The 26,849-nt window shown below is 35.8% G+C and overlaps 2 protein-coding genes and 1 pseudogene across 4 annotated transcripts in view; 2 read left to right on the top strand and 1 right to left on the bottom strand.

Annotated features, from left to right (window-relative positions):
* Positions 1-18,755, top strand: part of PYGO1 (pygopus family PHD finger 1) — a 31,561-nt gene extending 12,806 nt beyond the window's left edge. The window contains exons 2-4 of one of the 2 annotated variants that reach the window (XR_002137397.3): positions 6,889-6,974; positions 8,053-9,227; positions 18,625-18,755. Coding sequence is in view for 1 of the 2 variants with exons in the window: in XM_019732295.3 (XP_019587854.1) it covers positions 6,889-6,974; positions 8,053-9,177 (1,211 nt within the window). In the remaining variant the exon portion in view is untranslated. Of the gene's footprint in view, positions 1-6,888; positions 6,975-8,052; positions 14,216-18,624 lie in introns of those variants that run through there. The other variant, XM_019732295.3, reaches the window with a different exon arrangement.
* A 1,144-nt stretch (positions 18,756-19,899) lies between these two features.
* On the bottom strand, positions 19,900-20,486 carry LOC109447682 (large ribosomal subunit protein eL29 pseudogene; annotated as a pseudogene).
* A 1,988-nt stretch (positions 20,487-22,474) lies between these two features.
* The window catches only part of DNAAF4 (dynein axonemal assembly factor 4), a 36,363-nt gene continuing 31,988 nt past the window's right edge, over positions 22,475-26,849 (top strand). The window contains exons 1-2 of one of the 2 annotated variants that reach the window (XM_019732294.3): positions 22,475-22,736; positions 23,423-23,570. In XM_019732294.3, coding sequence (XP_019587853.3) covers positions 22,614-22,736; positions 23,423-23,570 — 271 coding nt within the window. In that variant the 5' untranslated portion in view covers positions 22,475-22,613. The remainder of the gene's footprint in view (positions 22,737-23,422; positions 23,571-26,849) is intronic. The other variant, XM_074327714.2, reaches the window with a different exon arrangement.

Below are 26,849 nucleotides of genomic sequence, written 5' to 3'. Positions count from 1 at the left end.
GGTCATGAGGGTAAACAACCAATACTCTACAGTGTACCGTGTTGCCAGTGTTTTTTGGATGTTGTGTTCTGAGCACAGTTAAGGTATGCTAGGCTAAGCTATGAAGTATGGTAGGTTAGTAGTAGTGTTATACATGCATTTTTGACCTATGATACTTTCAACTTTTAATGAATTTATCAGAATGTAACCCCATCACAGGTCAAGGAGCATCTGTATAGTTAACTCTTTAGATGAACAATAAGTGGGGGAACAGAGATCAGTGGGAACTTGAAGATTGTTTTATGGAGGGAAATGTTAGACTCAATAAAAAATGAATACCACAAAACTCAATTGTTTTAAAAAAGAATTTTAGGTGGTTTTGCTCACAGATTACTTGAAAATGAGTTTATCTAAATGATTCATAATATCAGTTTTGCCTTAGGATAAATACAAGCAATTATTAAATTTTTGGGAAGTGAACATAGATGGTAGATATTAACCAATAAGAGTACATTTTGTCCATCTTAAATCACATTGCATTTTAACTGTAAAATTACAGTTACTCAGTAGTCTTAATGCTGAGAATCGTAATTTATTCTACATTTGAGATTAGAAACTAGCTTATTAATAATTTTTTTATATTTAAGAATTGCCTTTTTATATTTATACTTTTGTTAAAATGAAATATCCATGACATGTTAGGACAGACAGGACTTCGATACTTTTGTTTATTTATATAATCACTTTATTATTTGACCTCTAAGACCATTGCTAATTCTTTTCTATACCAGACTCATCAGAATGTCTAAATATTCAGATTCAAGAACAACACATTTCTCCGTTGAGAATGTCAGTATATTCTGTTACGAAAAACTGCATACAAATTGTTAATGTGAAATCATCAGTTCATTTGCTTAGGCCTACTGTATAGTTATAATTTGGTAATAGTTTTAGTCATTCCTAAACCATCAGGTTTTGAATAAATGACCTTGAGGGGCGGAGTGAATCTCACTATTAGTTCTTTACTTGCCATCTGTTCAAATGGGATTACCACATCAAATTATAATTAAAAGATAAGAGTTCCTATAGTTTCAACCAGAAGTTTCCATTTTTGCCTTTTGTGGGCCACTGAGGAAGACAGTATATGCATAAGATTTTAGGGAGGCAAACTAGTATCTTAGAAGTAGATAAACCTAGCTTTACTTAAGCAAAGGGAAAATAGATAATTGGATTTCATCAAAATTAAAATCTTATTGTGATAAAAGACACCATCAAATTGAAAAGACAACCCACAGAATGGAAAAAATACTTGCAAATCATTATCTCATAAGAGTTTAGAATCCAGACTACATAAAGAATCCTTACAACTTAACAAAAAAAAGGACCAACAACCTAACTAAAAAAATAGGCAAAGAACTTGAATAGACATTTCTTTAGTGAAGATACATAAATGGTCAATAAGTACATGAAAGGATATTTAACATCATTAGCAATTATGGAAATGCAAATTAAAACCACAATGAGGTACCACTTCATTCTCACTGGGATGGCTAGCTTAAAAAAACAATACAAACAAAGTATTAAGGAGAATGTGAAGAAATTGGCACCCTCTTCAGGTAGGAACCTAAAATGGTGCAGCCACTATGGGAAACAGTTGTGCAGTTCCTCCAAAAGTTAAACATAGACTTACCATATAACCCAGCAGTTCCACTCCTCATTATATAGCCAAGAGAATTGAAAACATACATTCATATTAAAACTTGTACATAAATTTTCATTGTAGCATTATAATAGCCAAAAAGTAGAAACAACCCAAATGTTCACCAACTGACAAATGGCTTAACATAATGTGCTATATCCATACAATGAAATATTATTCAGCCATAAAAAGGAATGAAATACTAATACTATAATATGGATAGGCCTTGAAGATGTGATGTTAAGTGAAAGAAGTCAGACATAAAAGTCACATATTGTAAGATTCCATTTATATGAAATGTCCAGAGTAGGCAAATCCATATAAGATAGAAAGCAGATGAGTGATTTACCAGGGACTGGGGAATGGGGGAATGACTGCTAATGGGTACAGGGTTTCTCTTTGGTGTGATGATAATGTTCTGGAATTAAATAGTGGTGATGGTTACACACTCTTGTGAATATGCTCAAAAATCACTGGATAGTACATGTAAAAGCAAAAGAAAACAAACACCTAATACTACTAGTATTAGATTTCAGTGCTACTTTTGACTGATGGTTTGAGCCCTTTCCATTCCTTTTTTTTAAATGGGGATGACTTCTTAACTCATAGGTTTGTTATGGAGCTTCAGGAAAAGAACAGAGCTATATTTAGATATGGACTTCTAAGTTAAGATGGTAGAACAAAGCTACTTTGCAGAATCTCTTTGAATTCTAAGTGAAATGAACAAAACAGTTTAAATAAAACAGTAAAAATGTTCAGCAACTTCAACAAATGAAGGAAATGGCACAGTCCAATACCATAAATGTGGAACAGGGTAAATGCACTGTCTTAGTCTTCTATGACAGCTCCTGCCCCTTGGAAATTTCGAGAAGTCGCACTAGTAACCCCAAGTCTGGATAGAAAGAAATTAAATGAGTATTCTTATCTTCTCACTTTGGGTAAGAAAAAAATGAGTGAAATAGAGAAAGGTAAAAAAAAAAGACTGTCTCTGACAGAAAAGTCTCCAGGGATACACACTGCCTCAGGGGACACAAGGGAATCCACTGTGAATGGATTACTGCAGCCCCAACTAGATAAATGTGCATTTAACAAAACCTCAGAATTAGGAGCCTGGATGTTAATCTTACTAATATAGGCAAGCATCCAAAAGAGAGTATTAACATATCCAGTCATATAAAAATGAGTAAGTTGGATTTATTTCAGGAATGTCACACTGTGTTAAACATTAAAATACTTTAAAGGAATAAAAAAAAATCATATCTCAATAGATGAAGCATACCACCTAAACCAAGCAAGCAATCTTAGATGTGAGTAAAAAGGAGTCAAAACTCATCCATGTTAAATCAGAGCAAATGAAAGCTCTGGGCAGGGGGCCAGCCCTGCCCGGTGGCTCAGGCCATGGGATCGCAGTGCTCCTAACACCGAAGGCTGCCAGTTCGATTCCTACATGGGCCAGTGAGCTGCGCCTTCTACAGCTAAGATTATGAACAACAGCTCTCCCTGGAGTTGGGCTGCTGGGGAGAGCTGCCGGGAGCGCAAGGCTCATAATACCAGCATGGGCCAGGGTGCTGTGTCCTACACAACTAGACTGAGAAACAAGGGCTTGAACCACAGTGGGGTAGGGGGGAGGCGGAAGAAAAGGAGGGAGGGGAAAAAGGTCTGGGCAAAGTTGCAAGATAAAATAAAAGCAAGCTAACTATGCCGACATACTATACCACACTAATGAACTAACAAAAACAAAGAAGATAAAAAGAAAGAGCATGCAGAAGTTGAAGAACCAATAACCTAAAGACAGACGGAAATATTTCACATGACTTCAAGTGGTTATAATAAAACAAGAGCTCAAAGAAAAAATTGTGATACAGAAAAATGCGATGAAAGGTAAATTGCAGACCTAAGGAAACAAATAAAATATAGAACAAAAAAATAAATTAGAAATAAGGAACAGATTAGAGATGGTTAACAATTAAGTTATATAATAGAAAGCTTCAGATAATCAGATTAAATGCAAATGAAAATATGAAGAGTAAAGTCGGAAGAGATAACTAATAGATATGGAGCTAAAAATCTCTAACATAATGATAAGTACCCCTGAAATAGTGCAGAAAAGTATTCAAAGATATGATAAAAACAAACTTACCTGAAATGAAAAATTGAATCTAGATATAGAAAATACCCTGCTAAAGAGGGGAAAAAGTAGGGTAAGATGTGATACTGTAATATCCTCAACTTTCAAAGCAGAAAGTCAATCAATGCTATCTAAAATTGAAAAAAAAAACACACCATAATTTCTTCAACTTAGTGTTTTTGTTAATGTCTTTTCTTAACCTTAGAGGATTCTATCCCCCCAAAATTCTCTTGTTGAAGAAACATTTAGCATATTCTTCAGTTTAACTTAATTCTTTTTCTTTTATTAAATTTTAATAAAGTTATAATTTAATGCTTTTATTTTTAAAATAGTACCTCGTGTTTATAAAGGTATTACTTTTGCTCTGTATAGACAGAAGGAAATGTCGGTAGGTAGGTAGATAGGTAGTAAGCTAGATGTCTGGAATGATGTGAACTTAGTAGAAGTGGGATTTGAGATATGTGTCAGTCAGGGTGTAGTCAGGAGACAGAAACCATATCAGTTATTTTTACAGAAAGAATTTAAGTAAAAATTGTTTACAAATATTACACTGAAGTGGTAAAATAGGATACTAAAGTTTTCACAGAGGTATCAACTGTGGCAAGCAGCTACCCACAGTAGTGGCTTGTCCCTAAGGCTGTGGGACAAAGGAAAGTGGTTGGAATTATTAAAATATATATACTCACGGGAGGGGCCCTATGGAGTTGAAACGCAGATCTCTGAGAAGAGGCTGCTGCTTAGACTCCTGTTAATGCCTCCGGGCGGGTGTGGAGAATGGGGCCTGCGGGCTCAGACACCGGGTGCTGGTGTCTCTGAGGAGGACACAACAAGGCTGTTGGGGATAATAAATGAGGTAGAAAACGATGTTATTTTGTTCTAGATGGCTAGCCAAAACAGTCAGTACTTTTCTGCTTTTTAGAAGTCTTCCTCTCTGTCTCTCAATAGGGCTTTTAAAAAGGTTTTATTCATACTGATCTTGTGCATTTCTTAAATTTATTGCTATCTATTTTATATAAGGTTAGTTTTGTTCCTGTAAATGAAAACTTTTACTCTATTTTATCTTTAACTGGTTGTAGTTTGTATATAAGAAAGCTTTTGATGTTTAAATATTAATTTAACATCCAGAATCCTTACTAAATTTTGTTACTGTTTGTCATAGGTTTTCACCTCCATAGTATTTCAACTTCTCTAAATGGCTCTTACAGAAACCTGCTTTGCATTTTGTTATGTGGGAAACTATCTCCAACACAGTTTCTCTTTATTGACAAGTACCATTTCTTTTCCTGAAATACCATTATAAAGTTATCATTACTGGTCTCCCTGCTCCTGCCATTATCCCATTGCAAGTTTATTCTCAACACTGCTAATTAATCTTTTAAAAACAAATCATGTCACATTCTTGCTTAAAACTCTTAAATAATCATCCATTGTTCTTTAAGTAAAATCCAATTCTTTACCATAAACTATAAGGCTCTATGTCTTCCTCTATTTTGGCTGCCATAACAAATACCATAGACTCGGTGGCTTAAACAACAGAAAATTTTCTCAGTCTGGAGGCTGGGAAGTGCAAGATTAAGGTGCCAGCCAATTCAGTTCCGGGTTCCGGGTTCCGGGTGAGAGCTCTTCCTGGCTTGCAGATGCCCACCTTCTTGCCATGTCCTCCATGGCCTTTCCTCCGTGTGTGCACCTGGGGAGAGAGATCATTCTCTTTTTCTTCTTATTAAGGCTACTAATCTCATCATAAGGGCCTCACCTTCATGCCCTAATGTAATAACCCTAATTACCTTCCTAAGGCCCCACCTCCAGGTACCACCATATTGGAGGGTAGGGCTTCAACATACAGATTTGTGGGTTGTGGGGATATAGACGTTCAGTTCATAACAGTATAAAATGATCTGGTCCTTGCTTATCTCTTCAACCTCTTCTTAGACGCACTCTCCGTAGTCCCTTAACACACTGGCCTCTTTTCTCAAACACATCAAGCTCCTTTCAACTTAAGAATCTTTACACATGCTGTTCTCTTTGCCTAGAGGCTTTTCCTTCTGCTCGTCACATGAGAAATTTGTTATCCTTTAGGTCTCAGTTTATATATCCCACTCCCAGAATCCATATATGTAAGTCTTCTCTATTCTCTGACAACTTATTGAATTGATTTAATTATAATCTATTACAATTGTGTATTTATATGTTCCTACAAATGTGTCTATAATTTGTGCACATAATTTTATTCTTCTGTCTTCTTTTGTATAGTTCACAATTCTCCATAATAAAAAGTTTTCTTAATGGAAAAAAATTCCATTGATAAACTTTTTTTTATCTCTTAGATTCACAGGCGAGGTTTTGCTTTTGCTTGATCATACACTATTAAGAAAATAATACATACATTGTTGTATTTTCACAATACTTTTAAGAATAAAAGGCACATACCTTATGCCATAATTCCAGTTCTAGAAATGACTTGTATATGTAAGTAGAGATATTTATACGTGGATTTACATTGCAGAAGAGCAAAGGTTTGCAAACAACCTAAATATCCATAATGGGTGTGGGGGGTTAACAAAATTTAATGAATTATGGTATAATCATACTGTGAAGTACTACTCAGTTATTAGAAAAATGGGACAGTTTTATATATAATGACATGGAATGATTTCCAAGTAAGAAAGCAAGGTACAGACTATTATGTATAGTATGCATACCATCATTTGTGTCCATAGGTAACCAAAAAGGTATTATACTGGAATTTATCTGGATTATTTGTGGAAAGATAGATCAGAAACTAGCAACAGTGGTTGCCTCACAGACAGGGATCCAGATGACTGAAGGTTTAAAGACAGGATGGAGACTTTCTTTTTCACTGAAAGAATAACAAAAAATTACTATAGGAGTAGAGATGAATTATTGTTTGGGGCTGAAATTATGGGAAAGAGTTTTTGAACAAAGTTAATAAAAGCTTAGTATTGCTTTTATCTAACAAAAATAAAAGTATATTAATAGGTAATTATAATACTGCTATGAGAGATATAAAATGGTTTCATTTATAAGTGGAAATATTATCTGGATTTTATTTATTTATTTTCAGGTGGTGATAGTGGACTGGATGGGTTAGGAGGACCAGGTGTACAACTAGGAAGCCCAGACAAGAAAAAACGCAAAACAAATACACAGGTAAATTGACGTTTTCTTTAATAGCAGTTTTTCTTTGTGGATATAATCAGGCTGGTGAGGTAAATTTAAACTTGGTCATGGAATTTTTTCCTATCCTCCTTCAGAACCTAATAGTGAATTCTGCAGTGATCATATTATTATTATTTTTTACTCTGCACCTAGTGGCAATTGCTGGACTGTAGGCCTGAAGTGTATATTGCAAGTGGGAAGTATGGGCAGATGAATTAAAATGCTTATTCTTTAATTTAAAAGACATAGATGCTTACAGTTCTATTCAAAGACTTAAAAATATATATGGACACAAGTTTAACCTGAAGTAATAATGTTCAACTATTATAATAATTCAGTAGTAAGTGCATATCATGAAGCAATCTTGATGGAGGTATCTTTTGTCCATAACCTGTGGTTGTAATAAACAGTTACAAATACAGGCTTTATGGTTTCATTCTCTATAAATTTGAAGCACTCTTTTAATGATGAAGACTGCAAATAAGTATACTTTATGTACAGATTACTTTTTTCCATTTTGGCCACCATGTGTTAACCTTGCAGTGTAACTAAAACTGGCAGTTTATTTTTCCAGTCTGAGGCCTAGAGTGTAGTGCTTTGGGAATAAGTTAATAGCTACTCCTAGAAGTTGAGCTAAGAAAAAAATTTAGATCCTGTTTATTATTATATAATTTTGTGGTTATTTGGGGGTATGAAAGGTATTTTTAGTTAGAATTTTAAGTGAAAGATTCTAGTTATAATAGGTAAGCATATTAAATGAAAATTATGGCAATGTATCTTCTTTTGAAGGTTAAATACTTCTGGAGTTTGAAGTAACAATGAATTTGAGCTCAGAAAAGTGTTACTTTATTTCCTTTTCTAAATGAAAGAAACCTACACATATTTATCATTAAAAATAATTGTATATAAACATTTGGAATTGAAGAGTCAAGTGAAGAGTTACATTTTCAGAACACTGCAAGAGAAATTTGACTAAAATTAGGTTCATAAGTGTTAAGATTTTATAGCAGGACAATCTTAATGACTTCTTTGATCAAAAGCACGTATTTTACTTACATTCTCATTTCAGGGGCCTTCTTTTCCTCCATTGTCTGAGTATGCGCCACCACCGAATCCCAACTCTGACCACCTAGTGGCTGCTAATCCATTTGATGACAACTATAATACTCTTTCCTACAAACCACTACCTTCGTCAAACCCATATCTTGGCCCTGGTTATCCTGGCTTTGGAGGCTATAGCACATTCAGAATGCCACCTCATGTTCCTCCGAGGATGTCTTCCCCGTACTGTGGTCCTTACTCACTCAGGAATCAGCCACACCCATTTCCTCAGAATCCTCTGGGCATGGGTTTTAATCGACCTCATGCTTTTAACTTTGGGCCACATGATAATTCAAGTTTTGGAAATCCGTCTTATAATAATGCACTAAGTCAGAATGTTAATATGCCTAATCAACATTTTAGACAAAATCCTGCTGAAAACTTCAATCAGATTCCTCCTCAGAGTGCTGGTCAGGTATCTAATCCTGACTTGGCACCTAACTTTGTCCCTGGGAATAATTCAAATTTTACTTCTTCATTAGAATCTAATCATTCTTTTATTCCTCCCCCAAATACTTTTGGCCAAGCAAAAGCACCACCCCCAAAACAAGACTTTAATCAAGGAGCAACCAAAAACACTAATCAAAATTCCTCTGCTCATCCACCTCACTTAAATATGGATGACACAGTGAATCAGAGTAATATTGAATTAAAAAATGTTAATCGAAACAATGTAGTCAATCAAGAGAACAGCCGTTCGAGTAGCACTGAAGGTACAAACAACAGCCATGCAAATGGGACACAGAATAAGCCACGACAACCTAGAGGGGCAGCAGATACGTGCACCACCGAAAAAAGCAATAAATCCTCTCTCCACCCAAGCCGTCACGGCCATTCTTCTTCTGACCCAGTGTATCCTTGTGGAATCTGTACAAATGAAGTGAATGACGATCAGGATGCCATCTTATGTGAAGCCTCTTGTCAGAAATGGTTTCATCGAATCTGCACTGGAATGACTGAAACAGCTTATGGCCTGCTCACTGCAGAAGCATCTGCAGTATGGGGCTGTGACACCTGTATGGCTGACAAAGACGTCCAGTTAATGCGCACTAGAGAGACTTTTGGTCCACCTGCGGTGGGCAGTGATGCTTAGTCACAGCCATTAACTAAAGTGGATTCCCTCCCCGCCATGTATTACAGAGGGTCAGTGACACAGGATTTTAATGTTTTACATTATTTTTTTAAATGCACATGCAAAAAGATGATTTACCTTTTAGTTTTTATTATATTCCACCTCATCGCTAGTGCAAATTTTGTATTGTCTTTGTTTTCTATCTTAAATGAGAATAATGTATATGGTGGTGCTTTAGAAAGTACTATACAAATAAATGTTAGTTGTTGTTGTTAATCATAAGTATAAAAGCCTCCTGAAGCTTCACAATAATGTATAGCAAATGTAGGCAAGTTTTGACTCATGAAAGTTAGAACCATTGAAAAATGTATATTTCAGTGCTGAACTTTGGCGATATCACATTAAACATTTAGTTCAAGTGTTTTTTCAAGGATTCATTTAACATGTTTTCAGAAAAAAAATATGTATAGCTATAACATGGAAGAAAGTATACATTTTATGGATGTTTTTAAAAATTATAGACTCCTCCCTAACTAGGGTCCTTGAAATTAGTGACTTTTGTGTTTCAAGTGAGTCTCTCCAGGATATCTGTTTGTACAGATATGACAAAGATGTCAGCATATCATAGATACCCAGTAAGTATTTGTTGATTAACCTGTGGATTGTACCACATGAAATTGCTAATTTTAGATCAGTTGAAAATTCACTGCAGTTAGTAGAGTTGATATAAAGTATGTTTCTAGTTGTGCTATTTAGAATTATAACAGTATTATGCTTTTCACTCTTTACTTCTCTTTGATTATTGAGTTGTTTTGTTATTTTCCAGAGAAATAAATAATATAGTATCCTCAGAAGAATTGTGAATACTTTTTAAAACATGATTTCAAACTGAGACATATTGCAAATGAGATAGATAGAAGCAAATTTGGCCTAAGAGGTCTCTGAACTACTTACTGGTAGTTTGAAAAGTCATGCTCTGGGGATCTGAATTCAAAAATGAGTTTCCAGAGAGATCAAAATCAATTTTAAGCAAAAATCGATTAAGAACCAAGGTGAAAGCTAACTTACGAACAATAATTCAACGCCTTGCAGCAGACAAGAGTTTCTGCTGTGTCTGGGGAAAGTGTAAAAATGGACCTGAGAGTATCCTTTTGAGAGATGATAAAGAACCGAGACAGTTTGAGGTGTACTCAGTAAGATTCAAAACAGCAGAAACCCATTTTTGGAATGGATCATAACCTGTGACAAAAAACAACAACAACAAAAACTGTATGATAGTTGATAGCAATTTATAAAATGGTTGAGTGTTGGTGAAGATCCCAAACTTGCACCATCATTATCATTGCGACCAAAAAGTTTCTGAAGACCATATGGTGATCTGTGAAAGGTATAATTAATTACTACTATTTAAACCCTGGTGAAATGACAGCAGCAGCATATTATGAAGAAATTAAAATTATGCATGAAAAATCTGATTAAAAAACAACATCCTTTGGTTAATCAACAGGAACTCACTCTTTTACATAACAGCACTTGACCTCACGTATCACAAGCTACTAAAGCAAAGTTAATTAAATTGGACAATTAAATTTTGTCATGTCCACAGTCACCAGGCCTTTATCCAATGAACTATATTTTTCGTCATTTGGAGCTTTTTCTAAGAAATAGCATATTCTTTGAGAAGGAATAATTGGAGGATTTGAACAATTTATGCAGCCTAACAAATGATGAATTTCATAACAATGAAATTTTTAATATCCTATTAGAAGAAAGTTATTAATACTCATGATACATATTTTGAATTAATCTTATTTTTAAAAATACAGTGCTTTAATGTGACCTACAAAAACAGCAATTTCATGTGGTACAAAGTAATACAAGTTTTTCTCCAGTTACCTCTGACTAGTTAGAGGTCAGTACAAAATATTTTCAGTAGTTGTAAAATATATACCTTTATACAGTTGTAGGAAATAAAATGATGTAAATTCTAATACTCCTTTGAAGCAGGTTAAAACGCAGTATTTTTGGCTGGCTGACATTTGTTGTGTTCAGTAGCATACTTGAAGATCCCAATTTGCTTACACTGTAGCTTTTGTTAGATACATAATTTTCTAAATATTTAAGGATGTAGTTGTGTTGTTCTTGAAATCCTAGTGAGTGCTGATTTTTAAGAAATGATGCATTTCATGCTATGTGCCCATTCCTAGCATCAGATCATGATTTTTTTTTTTTTTTTTTTTTAATGACTGAATGCAGTTAGATAGGTATTGAGTAGAAACTTCCAAGGGCCACAGGAGTTAACGCTTTACGTGGCAGTACTTCCGTTGTGCTCATTGCTAAAACTGATTATGCAGTTTTTTAAAGCCCTCTGTTGCTTACAGTTTCAATTGTTATTTTGTGAAAATGAAATAACCTCTCCCACTCTAGTCAAAAGATACTTGATTTGTAATGCAATTTTTTCATTTTCCATTTCCAAGTAATTGTTTTTAAAAAGTTACAAACAAGTGAGTTTTTCACAGGTATTTAGGTCTGTAGACCACCTTATTTAAATAAGAATCTGTAAGTATTCGAAAGAAAAACTTGTGGTTGATTTTGGCAGTGAACTATAGTCATAGCTGATGAATGTTTTCTTGTATTTGAATTAATTTTTTTATGAGTTCTACATTTGTCTCTACATAACACTAAGTCAAAAGTCATCTAAACCGTTTTTTGTAGGGAAAGTGATGAATTATAAAAATGACCAGATACTAATTTGACCCAAAGAAGGTTGTTATAGAAATGGATGTGACTTTCTTAGGACGAGTGATGAGCTGCCCTAAACGTTTAAAAATATTTAGTGATGGAAAGAAATGCACACAGGTAGAATAATCTTCCAGTAGCATTGCACCTTTTTGGGGGGTGTAATTCTTTTCCTTCACTGAAAGGCCTCATCTCACATGCACACATACACACACACGCACACAGTTGAGCAGGAATTCTTGGAGTTTCTCCTATATTCTCATTTTGCCAAAGTTCAGCCTGACAAACTGAGCAGTTAGGCTCTTTCACCAATGCTAGGTTACTGATGGAAAGTTTTAAAGCATTAGTTCATTTCTCAGAACTTGCTTTGTTAATTTCACTAGAGAATTCCTGGTGCACTTGCTTCTAGATGCTACTGGACTAATACTGAAACAGCTTAGCTTGTAAAAGAAAAATTGTTCTTCAGATAGAGTGCTTAGAATTTAGATTTGTGATCAGTGTTTTCCTTTTGCGTGAAATACTTTAGAATACTGTTAGGATTCTTGTTATCCAAATTAGATGATTATGTACATAAAACTGAAGATTTTCTAGTACTAGTACTTACTCTTCATAGATTAACACAATATAAAGAACTCTGATTTTTTTGTGTTTTGTTTTGTTTTGTTTTGTTTTGGTTAGACTCCCAACTCTGTCTAGTAATAGAAACGAAACTCAATAGTATAGATCCCCATGAAATCTGCCAACTTTATAATCATCCAAGTTAAAATAAGTATCAGGAATTTTCATCCAGTCTTCTTTCAAACTTTCATCTTGAACAAATTAAGAGTGCTAGTACTTTTTATCCAACATACTATAGTAATTGTATTTAATAGTAAAAATATATGTAAGCAATGAAAAGGGAGCTCTGAATAGTTTTTGGATTTCTTTTTTGCAATGTGTAGAGTTTCATATGCATGAACATTTGTGCTATTTTAGACTTTTTTTTAATTAAAAATAAGGCTCCTAAAGTTCATTTGTAAATAGTGGTTTGGTATCTATATAAGATGATTAGATTCTTAGAGAAGCTCATAAAGGCTTATTTAAACCATGATGTAGTTAACCCATAGTATGATGCTGAGTGCTTAGCTTCTTTAGGGAACCAATCAATGTATTTAGGTGGGAGAAAGAAGCAGATTTCCTTTTTTCTGATGTGATTCAGGAAGGTTAAATTCTTTGGTGTGTTTTCCAGTGCCCTCTTAGAGACCATCCTAAACTCGGGTGGGATGCTATGTAAGCCAACTTGCTTTTCCCTTCCTAGATGCTCTGTGCTTCAGAATTTCATCTTTCCTCCAACCCCCTTTCTTTGTGTGGCTGTGGCTGACTAGATTTTAAGTCAAAAGTGTTTTCTACCAAGATGTGACTGAAGATAGTGGGATTACATTTCTTTTTTTAAAAGGGTGTTATTAGTTCAGAATGAATATTTAATATCTAAAATTTCAAACAAAATGACACATTTCAGGCACCATAGGGAACAGTATTTTTATTGAATTGGCTGATACTGTCTTGAGAACACTTCACCATTTCCTTTAGAATGTTGGGACTTTTAACAGTTTCCTTTCCTCTACTACTATGAACCCAGAGGTTTTCTTCTCATTTCCAAATTTTAGCAACTTCCCCTTTTGTTGGTGTTCCATTTATCCAATAGAGCAGTGTAGAAGTCACATCTGCATTTTTCCAATCCTTGGTGCAATGATGGGAATTCAGAGGCACCCTTGGAGTGAGGAGGCTAGAGGTGGCATTAACATCTCCCGAGATGAGTGGTCTAGGGGAAATGAAGGAAAGAAAGTGGCTATCGATAAGCCAGACGTTAACAAGTCAAAGGCTGCCTGTATGTCATTGAAAACTTTTCATGAAACCCAACAGATAAGCTTCATCTTTGTCATATTTTGTCAAAATACATTACTTGCAATTATATTAAAACATATTCTAAATACCTGTATTTCTTGTTCCGTAGATGATGTAGGCGATGTTGCTTGTTAGTTAAAATATCTTATAAAAGAAAGTCCTGCTTCTTATCATGATGTATGTGACTTAAATGACTGTTTCATATTAAAACTTTCTTCCTTATGTACTGTTTACATATACCTCTTTTTGGGATATTAGTTCAGTACTTTTATACAAATCTGAGTGTGTTCCACATTGGTGACATGTATTTTTGCAGTAATTTTTTGTTTTGTTCTTAGAGCATGTCTAAAGTAACACATGCACTAGTGCTGTGGTCTGTGGCAAAATTACTGTAATTCAAATTGGAAAATAAAATGTTTCCAGACTTTGTCCAACATTTATTCCTATGGCAAAGGAAATTACTATGTAATACTAATTATTTCTTATGCTGGTATGTTTAAGCTACTCTATGAAGTATGTGAAACATCAATATTTATGGATTAGTAGATGGCCTGATGTCTTTGAAATGGGAGAAGGGGTAAAATTTGGTGTTAGCAATTCATAACACTCATAACACAATAAATATTTCTTAAAATGTTTATCTTCCTCTTACAGATATAATTTACTAAAGAGTTAGATTCTGACAGTGGATATTTTTAGCCCATACCATTAAAATTTTATATACTAGACTTTGAACTTATTCTGATATCTTTCAACCAAAAGAGCTATCATTCACTCCACCATAACGAAAACAAATAGTAACACTGATCTTCATTTACTAAGAAACTACAGGCATACCTCCGAAATATTGCAGGTTCAGTTCCAAACCACTCAATAAAGGGAATATCGCAATAAAGCAAGTCACACAAATTTTTTTGGTTTCCCAGTGCATATAAAAGTTATGTTTACACTATACTACAGTCTATTAAATGTGCAATAGCATTATGTCTAAAAAAATGTACATACCTTAATTTAAAAATACTTTATTGCTAAAAATTGCTATCATCTGAGCCTATTGGGAAAATGGTGCTGATAGACTTGCTTGATGCAGAGTTGCCACAAACCTTCAATTTGTAAAAAAAAATACAGTAGCTGCGAAGCGCAATAAAGCACAATGAAATGAGGTATGCCTGTATTACGCTACCATGAAACTTCTCTAACTTACTTAGACTTGTATCCACTGATACAAGGACTTGAATGGTGTTTACTTTGTACTATCTAATGAAAAGATTTGTTAATAAAAGTTAATGAAGATTTTAAAGAAAAATGTTCAATCTTGGGAAAATTTAAGCTTTTCAGAGGCATTTATTTAAAAATGGAATTTAAGAATAGTTTAAAAGTATTCTTTTGTCATAAAACAAGTACCCAAATAATTGTAATAGATAATACTTGGCCAATGCAAATTTGTGTATTTGAAAGAAAAAAGAGTGCAAGTGCTTAAACTGCATATCTTTTTAAAGTATTCAAATTTTTAGACTTTTATCAATTGAAACTATCCTGAATTAATAAGATCTTACTATATCAGTGATGTATATTACAAGATAAATGTCTACCTATGCTTTGTTAATATCTCTATACAGCATCATTTTTGGCGTGGTTGTTAATGGTATGTTTTGTACATTTGTTGACTTTATAGAATTGGCATAGCAATAAATCTGATTTAGTTCTTAATATTTTAAAAAATGCCAGATAACATACTGTGTCATAATCCCATTATATTTTACTCGAATGCTCAGTGTTTTCATGGGTCTATTTTTTAAAAATTTAGTGTTACATGGTAGGGATTTTTTTTGTGTGTGTGTGTTTTTACATAAATCTTTTGGCCCTGAGTAGGTTTCTCTTTAAATCAGAGGTTTAAAGAAGTATTAGTATTAAGTGATTCATGAATTGCTTTGTGGAAAAATTTAAAGTATGAAGTGACTAGGTTCCCCCCAAATTGTTTATTTTCTTTATATGGTTAATGTACAGGTTACAGTTTTCAGAGAAATAAAATTGGCTTCGTAACTGATAGAATGTTTACGATAAGAATGGTAGATAGTTTGTCTAAGGGCTTCCAAGTATTAAACCAAAAAATTCTCAATTCTGAATTACTTTTCTAATAATTACTATAAATAGTGTTAAGCCAAATCTCCTTTTTCTTTTAAAGGTATTTGAGTCTTACAATTTCCTCTTTTTGATCCCCTGTTCTTCTTCCTTAAACACCATGTTAGTATTTAAAATTGGAGTTTAACTTTTCTTCCACATTTTTTTTTTTTTATTCTTTAGATAAATAATAGGACAAATAGAGGTTCTACTATCAAAACAGTCCATGTTATTGTTGGTCATTCTTTTCAGGGATCATGCTAAATGTCATTTGTGCATTGTATAAATAATGTTTTTACCAGTATATAGACCTACTATTAGTAGAAATTATGTATGGCAGGCTTTCTTGAACAATATGTATTATAAATTTGTTTACTATAGTGTTATGCTTCAGATTCTTTTAAATAAAATTAGTTTTTAGAGAAAAATTACTGTTTTTTAAGTGCTTTCATCAGACAAGTAGGTGTGACAGTTTTGGCTTTGGGTAGGAGATATCTCAGGAAACATTAAGCGATCAATTGCCTATAATTTTCCAGGAATTTAATTTTATACTGAGGAGCAAAGCAATATTTTCAGACAGGACTTGCTATATACATACCTTTTTTTCCTATGAAGTTTATACATAACAGTATGAACATAACATATCTTCATGTTGATTTTAACAAATTAGGACTTCAGTTCTGTTAATAAAAAATTAATTGGTGAGGAGTTCCACAACCTTAGCAGCTTAACGATCCCTGAAGCAGAGACACCATTGTAGCAATATTAAGAACAAACTTTCTTGAATGATAAGATTAGGTTTGCAAAAGATCTTCAAATTTTATTTGAAGCAACCATCAGGTGCTTTGAGTATTGCATGAAAAGAGGCTGTATAATGTGATGCATGTCAGTTGATGCAACTTGGCATTAGAGGTAATAGAAATGACAATAAGCAAATTACATCAAGATAAACTTTGTACAAAAGTTCTATTTAAACATGGAAGGAAAAAAATGAAAATGCATTTATCTTACCTGCTGTAAGAGAGAAGAAGTGTACAGAGACTTATAAAATAATATTGTCAATCGATGCTCTAAGGCACCCACTCTATTCTACACATATAGCAGTGATAAATATAAAGGTAAAATTGAGCTCAAAGCCAACATAAATATATCCAAGGACAAGAAGTATAGAAAGAAAGCATAAGCCATACTGAAGCAGCAGACTGCCTGACTCTGGGTCCAGAGCAGAAGTTTGCAGTTGGAAATTCTAATGTGACAGGATAATGAGGTCTTACAAGTGCTACTGCATTGCAAAGCTTATGAGATGCAGTAACATTGCAGTGAAAGGCAAATGTATAGCTTTATATAATTTTTAAGCCCAAAATATAATGAGCTAAGTATTGAGCTCATGAGGATAAAAGAATAAAACAATCCTAAGGAAAGGAGAAGGAAGGAAATAAAATAGAAAACAAACACTGGAGAGGAACAGTAGAGCCACAAGTAGGTTATTTAAGATTAATAAAATTGATGAGCCTCTGGTAAACTGATTTCTTTTAAGTGGTAGAAATAATAGGAATGAAAAGGGGTAAAAAACAGCACTGCTGTAAGCCAGGGGCTGAGCTGGGATTTCTCTCCACTGCTGCACCACTTGTGAAAGGCGGCTACAAAGCAAAACCTGCCTCCAACTGATACCTGAGGCTCTAGCTCATAGGAAATACAGGCCTAAGGTGGCAGAGTGCACAGTTTTGAAGTCTGCTCAGTTGGTAACTGGTGTACAGTATCACCAAAGAACTGAAACAGTGAATTAACACTTGGCTGAATTGTCGTCCCAAAGACACAAGTTGGAGACAACATAAAACTTCTAGAAAGGAAAGGATGGACCCAGAGGAAAGAAAAATAAAAGACAAAAACTCACTGTAAATAAAAATTTCAAAATAGATGAAGAAATCTGATGATAAGAAAAACACCCAACCAACACCTTTTGAAATTTCAATCCACTCAAGATGACAATAACAGAATAGCCAGGAAAAGACGTTAAGTATGTTTCAGGATCCTGAAAGGTAAACTAAAGAATAAAAAATAAACATTATGAAACCCAATAAGTAGACATTCATTTATTCAATATTTATTGAGTTTATTTTATCAGACTCTGTTTTAGATGCTAAGACTACAGCAGATTGAACAGACAAAAAGCACTACTCTCGAGGTTTTTATTCTAAAGAGACAGAAAATAAGTAAACTATCAAGTATGTTATGGAATATGTGGCATGAAGAAATGAAAAGGAATGAGAATAGGGAATGCTGGTGCTGGTAGTGCAAGAAGTGCAAAGAAATTCATATTTATTTAATAGTTCATTGAAAAGATATTTATGTAATGGTGTGAAGGAGACAGTACACAGATAACGGGAAGAGAATTCTAGACAAAGGTAACAGCAGGTACAAAGACGTTGTGGCAGAAGCATGTTTGGTACATTTCAGATATTTCAAGGAGGCCAGTGTGGCTGGAATGGAGTGAACAAGAGGAAAAGTAAAATGAGGTGGGATTAGAAAATTAACAGGAAACCAGATTATGTAGGATTTTGTAGTTCATGCTAAGGTTCTTGATTTTTACTCTGAGATGAAAAGTGATTGGAGGGTTTTCAGGGGAGAAGGATCATACAGACAACTGTGTGGAAAATAGAGAGGTAATATATATGAACAGAATCACACAAAGTGACTTTGGGTATTCTCTCTGGCTTTTTCTAGGGAACCAGCCAATAGGACCTGGACCTCCTGTCTCCCCATGGGAGGGGCTGCACCTGAATTCAGCTTGCCATGGTACTGGTAGTTTCCTCCAACTAAAACTTTCCACATGAGTCAAGGTATCCAGGTAGCTGGCTTTCTCAGACAGGTCTTACAAAGAGTTCACACCTAAACCAAGACTGCCTAGTGCCCTAGTAGTTTCACAAGGTTCCTTTCATGTTTGCCCTATAAGAAGGACGAACAGCAAGAGATGGAACTCCTTTCCTGAAATGTAAACACACACCGCACATCCAGCATGGTGCTCTGGCCCCAGTGTGCTTCTCCTTGGGATGATGAGAGAATGGAGCAACTTGTGTTTTTCTTCTTGGCTTTGTAAGTTTCCATTTCCCCCCCAAGAAAACCTCTCCCTTAACCTAGTGGTTCTCAAGCTTTAGTGTGTATCATAATTACTTGGTGGGCTTGTTAAAACACAGATTTCTGGGCCCTACTTTCAGAATTTCTGGTTCATTAGGTCTGCAGTGGGATCTGGAAATCTGCATTTCTAGTAAGTTCCCAAATGATGCTGATATTGGGGTCAGGAAACCACACTCTGAGAGCCTCTGTCTTAATTCATGCAGTGTGTCTGAGCAGAATCAGCTCTGATGGTTAGCACAAAGGGTCCCACTGCATGACCCTCACCTAGGAGTTAACCACTTTCCTTTTTTACGCCCTACTTTCCTTTATAGTTTTGTCACATATGTAGGAACCCTTAACCGTATATTTGGTTTTCGTTATTTTAAACTTTTACGAAAATGGCATTATTCCTTAAGGGTCTTATATGACTTGCTTTTTTTCACTCATCCATCCAGTGTATAGCTATAATTAATTCATTTTTATTGTTGTATAATACTTTCTTGCGTGAATATACCTATCGATAGACATTTGGCTTGTTTTCAGGTTTTTTCTAGGAAGATGCTATGAACAGCTACTTCTTTACCCAGTCATAGAATTACCATCTCTTTATGAAACAATCTGACCTTCCTTCCTTAGACCTTCCCTCAAATTCTAACACCCTCTTACTGAGACACCCAATAGTGTGTGTTCTCCCTTGCTCAACGAGTAATGAACTCAACTTGTTTAACTATAGGTTTCCCTGTGGTCTTTGGCTGAAGGGCTTTGAAAAATTTATGTATATATGTATATATATACATATATACATAATATATACACACATACTTCGTTATTAATAATATAAAGTTAAAATATCTTTTTTTTTGATTGACAGATCCTGCCTCAGGTTTATTTGTACAAATAGCACAGGAGGACACCAGCCCCACGCAGACAGCAGCCCAGGGGTCCCTCCACCAGTCCCTCTGTCCTCACATAGGCAGACAGAAGCCTGTACTCTGGAGGCTTCGTGGGGGCCTAGGTGGGCACCCTTGGGAGCCAGAGCCTGAGCTGGAGGCATTGCTGCTGCTACAGCCTCAGCTGGGGCTGGGGCCTTGGTTTGAGCCTTGGCCTAGAACTTTGGCCGGCAGAGCCTGAGACTTTTGGCAATGCGGGCATGAGCACGTTTCTCAAGCTTGAGGTGGGTGATGTAGGCAAGTTGACTGAGCTTGCAGCTGCCGCCCTTTGGGATCTTGGGCTTGACCTCCTTGGGCTTTACCAGGGCCTTGATAGCCTGAGCCCGTGCACTCATGACCTTGGCATTGTTGGCTTGCATCTTCTTCAGGCCCTTCTTGTACTTCTTGCCAAAGCGCATGTTCCTCAGGAACTTGGGGTCCACCCCCTTAAGATTTATATCTTTGTGATTGGGGTTTCCTATTGCCGTTTCTGTACCATTTTCAGGACTGGCTATGCATGGTGTGGTTCTTGGACTTCGCCATGTCTGCATTGAAGCCAGCCAGTCCCAGACAGCTCCTAAAATGCCTAGGACTGGAAAAGAAAGCTAAAATATCTTAACATTCTTTATTGTGACTTTTGGTGATTACCAGTTCTTAATTTTAATTCAAGTTTTCAATCTTTTCTTTTATTTATTTATTTATTAATTTTTTTTTATGATTAGTTCTTTTGATGTCATATTTAAGAAATCCTTTCTTACTCCAAAATCATACAAATATATATATATTTTAAGTCTCAAACTTGTATGTCTTTAATTCATATGAAATTCATTTTTGTGTGTGACACCATATGCATGTAGTGATCCAACCTCATTTTTTTCCTTATGGTAACCATTTCTCCTATCACCAAAATATTATTGATAGTAATTTGTTTCTTTGCTTTTCCCCACTTGTGTGCAGAGCCACATGTCAAATTTCTATCTATACATGGGTTAGATTAGAACTTTTTTGTTTTTTAGACCTAATAAGAAATACCAATCAAGACTTTAAGATTTAATTAGTTTCAAGGCTTGTGAAATAATTTTTAGACAATTATATACGTTATGAAAGAATGTATAAAAATTAATGTTTTAAATTGGTATCAGTGGCTGTGATAATTCACTAACAAAACTAATCAGGTTTTTTTTTAAGATCTAATTCACTGAGTGTAAATGTTTAGTAAGACTACGGTAGTCAGAGGACAGTTTCACTGCAGAGGTGTGTGTGTGCTTGACAAAGTAATTGCTGATAGATTTTCTTGAAATTCCCAAACATCACAAAGTCTTCCTTTTATTTTCTTCCATACACACATTATATCATTTGTGTCTTTATATAGTGTGAGAATCTAGACTTTAAAATTTTATATAAATAGAATGCATAAACCCTGACTTTTGAAGACATGGATGAGTTTTAAATAAAATGGTAAAGGTAGGAATAGAACCAAAACAGGTGGGAAATGCCAAAAAGCTACCTGAAAAGAAGAATCCATAGGATTGATTCGTAAGTTTCTGTACTTAGGGGAACAAGGGAAAAGAAGTCTAAGATGGCCCCAGTGTTCAGTTGAGATGATGAACATGTGACAAAATTGGGTAAGGTGGTGAGTGGTGGCCTGTTTGGGGGAAAAGGTTTTTTTTCTTCCTAAATTTCCCTCAAGGAATTTTTCAGGAGCTTTCAAATTTGTGTGAATGACCTCTAAAAGTAAAAAGTTAAAAATCGAAATCTCTAGGTGGCAAGTTAGTTTGTCACTGCTTAGTTTTCATGTATATTCAGTTTGTTTGTTTGTTTGTTTGTTTTTACATCAAAGTCCAGTAATTTATAAACTGGGTCTACAGAAAGTAGCTTGGGAAAAGAACATGAGAATGGGAATTAGGAGATCAGGACCTCATTCACAGTTCTGCCACCAATCTAGATGGCAGGGGGTTAAGTGTTTAGATCTCAGATTCCTTAAGTATGTAGGGTAACAACACCATCTTCAAGTTTCCTTACAGCGCTGAAGTTCTAAGTCTCCTTAGGCAATAGTATAATGTATCCGTGTGCATTCAACTTATCCTACAGTCGAGTTGCAGCCAAGCTTTTAACAGGTGAGTCGTAAGATCGTTTCTCCCCAGTTCTCAAACCACGGAGTGAACCCTGCCTACATGATTTTGGTGGCCTTACAGTTGACAGGATGTGAAGGACTGCAATAGTACAGGCAAGACCCCAGGCCAGGAAACGTGCAAAACAGGAACTCCAAAGCGTACTAACTCTTAACAGGCTCCACCAGAACAAACAAAAGGCCAGGGCTGCAATCGCACATGGGCGTTGCACCTGCTTCTTGTGGTCACACTTTCCTACGCTGTAAACCTACATCTGTTTTTTGCATTCTAAGGTGCGAAGTTCTTTTCTTGCCTGAGCGGATGTGGGCCTACCTCGGACATTCGCTCAGACTGTGGAGCAGGAATAAGACCCTAAGAAACGATCAACGGTCCCCTGCAGGATGCCCAGGCAGTCAGGACAGGAGGCCGCGAGGAGCTCGGGGGCGCCCCGCCGAGGCCTGACCCGGAAGGGCTGGCGCGTGGCAACCCCGGCTTCCCTAGCAACCGAGCAGGCGCGAGTCCTAACCCACCGCCCCAGCGGCTCCGTCAGCCTCTCGGGATGCCTCTGCAGGTTAGCGATTACAGCTGGCAGCAGACGAAGACTGCGGTCTTTATCTCTGTGCCCCTCAGGGGCGTCTGCGTCAGAGATGCGGACGTGTTCTGCACGGAAAATTATCTGAAGGTAGGAACGCGTCGTGCCTGCGGGCTCCCCGGGGGTGTGGCCCGAAGCTTCTGCGAGTGCGCGGCTGTATACACGCCGCAGGCGCGTCCTTGCGAGTACACAGCGGCTCACTCGCAGAAGCTTTTTAGTCCTATTAAAAACAAAACAAAACAAAAACGAACCCCATACCGGTAACACCTCATCTGTAGACGTCATCAAATCAGAGATTTTTTTTTAAAAATCCAGGGCTTCCTACATATGGCTTGCTAGTCTTGCATGACCTGCAATAAATTTATAGCAGGCATTTAAGAAAATGATTTTGGCCTCTATCACTTCATTTTTTTTTTTTAATTTATTTTTATATGTAATCAGTATAATTTTATTTATTTATTTATTTTTAAATTTTTATTGGGGAATATTGGGGAACAGTGTGTTTCTCCAGGGCCCATCAGCTCTAAGTCGTTGCCCTTCAATCTAGTGGTGGAGGGCGCAGCTCAGCTCTAAGTCCAGTCACCGTTTTAAACCTTTAGTAGCAGGGAGCGCAGCCCACCATCCCATGAGGGAATTGAACTGGTAACCTTATTGTTGAGAGCTTGTGCTCTAACCATCTGAGCCATCCGGCTGGCTGCTGCTGTAACTTACTTCTTAATAGCTGTGTGTTTAATGTGTATAACTAAATTAACTTCCATTTTCCCCCTCCTGAATAGGTCAACTTTCCTCCATTTTTGTTTGAGTTGTTTCTCTATGCTCCTATAGAGGATGAGAGCAGCAAAGCCAAGATTGGGAATAACACTATTATTTTCACCTTACATAAAAAAGAAGCAGCCATGTGGGACACCCTTTCGGTGTCAGGCGGTAAGTTTTTTATTAAAAGATGTTCATCTGGTTGTGCTTTTTATATTTCATACTTTTTTAAAAATTTCCTTTAGAAAAAATTATGTTGCTTTTCTAGGAAAAAAACAGGCACATGAGCATGATTTAAATGAGATAGTGCTTCAGCAGCCGCTTAAAATAAATATCCTAAAGATTGAATTATTCAAAAATTAGAGTACATTAATAACTCTTAAGCAGAAGATGTGGGTTTGTATCTTCAGTAGATAAAGCCTTCTGATATGGCCTTTATTGAGCACTTATTTTGTATTCAGCATTAACACATCTGTTAATGCTCACAACAACCTTTCTCTTCGGTACCCCCTTCCCCCCCCCTTTTGTTTAAAGCTGAGGCTACTGAGGCACAGAGGGTTTAGTAATTGACAAAGGTCACACAACTAAGTGGCTGACTGGACCTGGAGCCATAGCGATTTGACTCTAGAGCAGTGGTTCTCAACCCTGGCTAGGTACTTGCATCAGCTATAGAACTTTTTAAATAATACAAATGTCTGAAACTTACCCTCGACTAGTCAAATCAGTTTCTAGGAGTAGGACCCAGGTATTGGTGGTTTTTTAAAAACTTTCCAGGAATTATGTGTAAAACTGAGATTCCCTATTTGTACTCTTATTCAGTAATCTATATTCTTATGTCAAAGACAATTTTGAGGGTCAGTAATTGCCCTTTACTGTTTTAGCTCTGTATTCTTCCTCTCTCTTCTGTTTGTCACGTTTTCTGGTGCTTTATATCTACTGCCTGAAATTTCTCTCAGGCCTCTGGCATTTAGTCTTCAGTAGGAATATTAAGAATGAAGAGATTACAATCATTCTTTATATTCATGTTTTCTTAGTATCTTGCTGGGGAATTTAATTTTTTTAATCTTAAGAACCAGTAAAATGTTTCTCTAAGAGCTAATATTCAGGTCAGAAAATACTGGTTAAGTAGATTACCATAGCCAGGTTACTTTAGTGAGTCCCAGACTAACAAGAGTTTTTAAAAATCACATTACTGCTCTCTCCTTCCCCCATCTTCCTTTGTGATTCAGTGAATCTGAGACGGGGCCTGGGACTATGTCATGAAACTCATCAATCCATGTTCTGACTTCTTACTTAAGATTAAATGTAAATACTTTCGTTTATTTCAACTGTTGTTGATAATCTTCATTTTGAAGTTAGATGGGACCAGAACGATCCTCTGTTATAATGGCTTATTTTAAAATAAACAGATGGGGGGTGGGGATGGGAGTCCCTAGGTGACTCTGATGACTGGTCAGGTTTAAGAACCACTGACTTAAAGGTGAGTGTGTGTGTGTGTGTCTTGGTGGCCATCAGATTTCTCCAGGAAACATTTTGTCCATCAACTTTTTAGGATATAAAGAAGAGTCATATCAGAAAACCTCATACTTTCCCCTATTTCTGACATGAAACATTTTCTTCTATGTCAAATTTCCTTTTTAACCTGGTTGGCCACCTTATCCAGGAGTGGGAAGGGGTTTTCTTTCCTAATCATGATCTTCCTCATCTGTTTTCATTACACATTTCATTCTTCTCTTTCATGGATATGTGGTCAACTATTCCAAATTTTGACCATTTAACCCAAGGTTTGGCAAACTTTTTCTGTAAAGGACCAGATAATATTTTGGATGTTGTGGGCTGTATGGTCTCTGTCACAGTTACTTCGCTCTGCCATTGTAGCACAAATGCAGCCATAGCCAACATGTATTTATTGATACTGAAATTTGAATCTAATTTTTGTATGTCACAAAACACTATTATTCTTTTAATTTTTTTCAACCATTTAACAAATGTAAAAGTTACTGTTTGCTTGTGTGCTGTAGAAAAACAGGCAGCTGGTTGTCATGTTTTCTAGTGCTTTATAGTTTGGCTATATAGTTTGCCAACCTCTATTTAGACTAGTCAGAACAGTCTTAAAGTTAAATTAAATAGCAAATAATGAATATTGATTTTACTTCAGAAACTGTGTTTGAGATTTCTTTAGAAATCAAATTCAGTCTTGCACTCAATTCAGTGAAATTATTTAACAATCTTTTTTCACATACAGTATTGTGGAACTCCAGTCTATACTCCAAACCTGTCTCCCTCATTATTCAAAACATATTTGCTTCATTTTTTTCTGGAAGTTCCTTCTTCATACACTTTTCATTTCTTTTAGATGTGGAACATTTCATTTGGAAAGTTGATGTTCTTTTAATTATTTCTGTCCCTGAAGCTGGTCCAACTGTCTGCCACCCTGTTACTAAACAGGAAGAGAGTTGGGGAGAGGCTTCAGACCTAATTCCAGTCCTAATTCCGAGCCAAGATCTTGGATGAGTAAAAATTCCGTACTTTTTACTTACCTCTAACTGAAATGTAAAGTTTCCTCCAATTGTAAATGTAGACAACAAACGACAGTAGCATCAACAAAAATCACAAACATGTTTATATCACAGGTACTTGTCTTTTATATTCACTACTTTGAAGTTAGAGTATTTATTAGACTTGTTGCTATATATTATTTAATGCATTAATAAGGAAGCATGTATTAGTATATCACATTTTAAAAAATATTTTGTTTAATATAACTATAATAGGTTTCTTTATGTTTTATTTCCTGTGTGTTTTATTTCATTCATTTAAAAACATTACGAGGGAGTATATAAGGCTTAAACTATTCTGCCGAGGGGTCTGCTGCACCAAAAAGGTGCAGAACCTCTGCCTGGGGCCTGATTCATCCTTCCACCTTTCTCCCCACCCTACTCTCCCCCACTTCACCCTCTCCCCCCAAGTTTTCTCTCCCCTTCTGTTTTCTTTTCTCCCTCGAAGTCTAGATCCCTTCCTGATCCCACTTCCCGTAAAATAATTTACCCCCAGTGGATCACAGCCTGTGTGTAAAGTATTGAGCCACTAAATGTAAAAATAATTGTGAATGGTAAAATTCTATATCTAATATATCATGTTACTTCATAGTTTTTCCAAGGGCTGGCCTTGTACTCTTCTTATGTATTAGTTACCTTTTGTGTTTATGAAGGTGATTGATCATAAGAGATAGTCTCAACCCATTTTTCTCTTCTAAACCTCATGGTGATGATTTATTGTGATCAGGTTTATAAGCAAATAGCCCTGCTTTCTCAACAGAGAGGAGGATATGTTCTCTCCCGCCCCATCTTGTCCCCTTACTCTACCTTTCTGTCTCCCCCACTCCCTTCCTCTCATTCCACTACCCTCTCTCTCTCCCTCTTGTGCCTCTTTATTCCCCCCTCTCCTGCC

The sequence above is a fragment of the Rhinolophus sinicus genome, chromosome 3, assembly GCF_057876585.1.
Source record: "Rhinolophus sinicus isolate RSI-liver-muscle chromosome 3, RSI-T2T, whole genome shotgun sequence".
Lineage (NCBI taxonomy): Eukaryota > Metazoa > Chordata > Mammalia > Chiroptera > Rhinolophidae > Rhinolophus > Rhinolophus sinicus.
Note: the sequence above shows the minus strand (reverse complement) of the source record. Positions and strands in the feature narration are given on the sequence as shown.